Raw genomic sequence first — 3,221 nt, forward strand, 5'->3', positions numbered from 1 at the left:
TCATTCTTCTTTAAAAAATAATAACTTTTGACCAAAAAGTCTTGAAAGAGTAACTTTGATGTCTTTGATTCTCAGACTATAAATTACTGGATTCAACATAGATGGAACAATAGAATATGTTATTGTTATTATGAAGTCAAGGAATAATGGACTGTCTGATATAGGTTTTAGGTAAGCAAAGGAAGCAGTGAAAACAAATACAAAGAAGACAATGATATGTGGTAAGCAAGTAGAGAAAGCCTTTTTCCTTCCTTCAACAGAAGGAATTCTCAGAACAGCAGAGAAGGCATGTACATAAGTGACAATGAGAAAAACAAAACAGGTACCTCTTAATGTTGCACTGAAAATTATAACTCCAATTTCAGATACATATGAACTAAAACAAGCAATCTTAAGTAAATATGGAACTTCACAATAGAACTGATTAACAATATTAGAGCATAAAGGAGTAATAAAAGTGAAATTAGTGTGTAATGAAGCATTGAGAAGGCTGTCTATCCATACTGTGCCAACCATTTTGGTGCAAACCTTTCTGTTCATTATCATTTCATATTGCAAAGGTTTACAAATGGCAATATACCGATCATAAGCCATGACAGTAAGAAGGGGAATATCAGAGCCCAGGAAAAAGAAAAAAAACAGGACCTGGGCAATACATCCAGAATAAGAAATAGTCCTTACATTCATAAGAAAATTTAAGAAAACTTTTGGGATAATGACTGAAACTGAAGCAATATCCTGTAATGGTAGATTTATCAGGAAGAAGTACATAGGGGTATGAAGATGATGGTCCCATACAATAGCAGTGATGATGAGAAGGTTCTCAGTTATTGTCACTACATATAACAGCAATAATGAAACTATGTACATAAGTTGTAGTTCCCAAATTTTTGAGAATTCCCAGAGAAGAAATTCTGATGTGACATTATGCATTCTTAATAGTGATTCTTCTAGAACAAAAAGCAGAATTATTAACATATTTCCTATTCAGTACTTTTTGGGGTGATAGTAGATTCATAGTAGAACTAGTTAATCAAATTCAAGCAAAGAGAATAACAAAAGTGACAATATATTGTAAAAGAGCAACAAGAATGCCACATATCTATATGCTGCAAATCATTTGGCAAAAGACTTCCAGTATTTTTTGTAGGGATATGAAGTTTCTGAATCTTTGAGATTTCCAAGAGAAGACAAACACATGTCATTATTTATTTTTAATCATGAAACTCCAATAAGTAAAGGTAAGTAGAGGAAATATTTCTTTTTAGTGTGGTTTGAAGTGATTTGGGGATTAACTGAAGAAAGTATCATGAAAACTATAGTAAATCTTGCTTTAATAATAAACTATTATGAGCAATGTGGTTATGTCTTAATCATTTATCTTGCTTTTTTTTAAAAAAAGACTCATGAACAACAGTTATTCATTAACCTTGGATATTTTGATATTTTATTAATTTTTAATAGCATCTTGAATGCTTTGCAAGTTTTATATGTGCATGTATACTTTTGGATATGTATTAAATATTAAAAGAACATACACACACACATATCCAGAAAGACACTTTTCAGTCTTTATCTACCGTATTTATTGGCGTATAACACGCACTTTTTCCCCCTGAAAATAGGGGGCAAATGATGTGTGCGTGTTATACGCCGATATAAGCTCTCCGCCGGCCGGCCCCACCTCGGCCCGGGCAGCCACGGCCCTTCCCCGTCCTCCTGCTGCCGCTGCNGCCACGCAGGGTAGGCAAAGAACTAGGAAATGGCATTGACTTTCTAGATCCTTTGAGGAGCAATTCCATAAAATTTAATAATAACTTGTATGTTTAATCAGTCAATCGTTGAAAGTCATGTGATTTGGGTGGCACAATTTTGAAGCTGGTGAAAGATTCTCATCTGAACCTTTGTCCCTCTTCCTTCTCCACCCCCCCCATGATTGAATTATCACATACCGCAGTTGGGTCAAGTGGTATTGGTACAGGAATCTGTAAGATCAAATGAATATAGAAATCAGTCATATAAGACACAAGACCAGTGGTGGGATTCAGCCAGTTCGCACTAGTTTGGCAGAACCGGTAGCTAATTTTTTGTTTCCCAAGCCCAGAACGGACTTCCAGAAGCGGTATCCACACAGAGAACTGGTTGTTCATATATCTGAATCCCACCACTGCACAAGATCATAAAATAGGACTTACAGGCAGTCCTCGACTTACCACAGTTCATTTAGTGACTGTTACAAGTGTGCTGAAAAAGTGAGTTATGTCCATTTTTCACACTTATGACCGTTGCAGCATCCCCATGGTCACATGATTTACATGCTTGAAAATTGACTCACAATTTTGATGGTTGTCCCGGAGTCCTGTGATTCCCTTTTGCAACCTTCTGACAAGCAAGGTCAATGGGGAAACCAGATTCACTGAACAACCATGTTATTACCGTATTTATTGGCGTATAACACGCACTTTTTCCCCCTGAAAATAGGGGGCAAATGATGTGTGCGTGTTATACGCCGATATAAGCTCTCCGCCGGCCGGCCCCACCTCGGCCCGGGCAGCCACGGCCCTTCCCCGTCCTCCTGCTGCCGCTGCTGCCGCGGCCCTTCGCCGCCCGGCCCCACCTCGGCCCGGGCAGCTGCGGCCCTTCGCCACCCGGCCCCACCTCGGCCCGGGCAGCCGCGGCCCTTCGCCGGCCGGCACCACCTTGGCCCGGGCAGCCGCGCCCCTTTCCCATCCTCCTGCTGCCGCTGCTGCCGAGCTCTCCGCCGCCCAGCCCCACCTCAGCCCAGGCAGCCGCGGCCCTTCGCCGCCCGGCACCACCTTGCCCGGGCAGCCGCGGCCCTTCACCGTCCTGCTGCCGCTGCCGCCGCGGCCCTTCGCCGCCCGGGCAGACACGCCCCTTCCCCTTCCCCGTCCTCCCGCTGCCGCCACCGCCAAGCTCTGCGCCGCCCGGCCCCATCTCGGCCTGGGCAGCCGCGGCCCTTCGCCGCCCGGCACCACCTTGGCCCGGGCAGCCGCGCCCCTTCCCCATCCTGCCGCCGCGGCCCTTCGCCACCCGGGCAGCCGCGCCCCTTCCCCGTCCTCCCGCTGCCGCCACCGCCAAGCTCTCTGCCGCCCGGCCCCATCTCGGCCTGGGCAGCCGCAGCCCTTCGCCGCCCGGCACCACCTTGGCCCGGGCAGCCGCGCCCCTTCCCCGTCCTGCCGCCGCGGCCCTTCGCCGCCCGG

General features: G+C 45.9%; 1 protein-coding gene across 1 annotated transcript; it reads right to left on the reverse strand.

The window, feature by feature from the left end:
* Window positions 1-933, reverse strand: LOC114922461 (olfactory receptor 14C36-like). Its single transcript, XM_029283835.1, has one exon. The coding sequence runs from the start codon at window positions 931-933 to the stop codon at window positions 1-3; it is 933 nt and encodes a 310-aa protein (XP_029139668.1).
* Between the last annotated feature and the right edge of the window lie 2,288 nt (window positions 934-3,221).

The sequence above is a fragment of the Protobothrops mucrosquamatus genome, unplaced genomic scaffold, assembly GCF_001527695.2.
Source record: "Protobothrops mucrosquamatus isolate PMUCROS unplaced genomic scaffold, P.Mucros_1.0 scaffold247, whole genome shotgun sequence".
Classification (NCBI taxonomy): Eukaryota; Metazoa; Chordata; class Lepidosauria; order Squamata; family Viperidae; genus Protobothrops; species Protobothrops mucrosquamatus.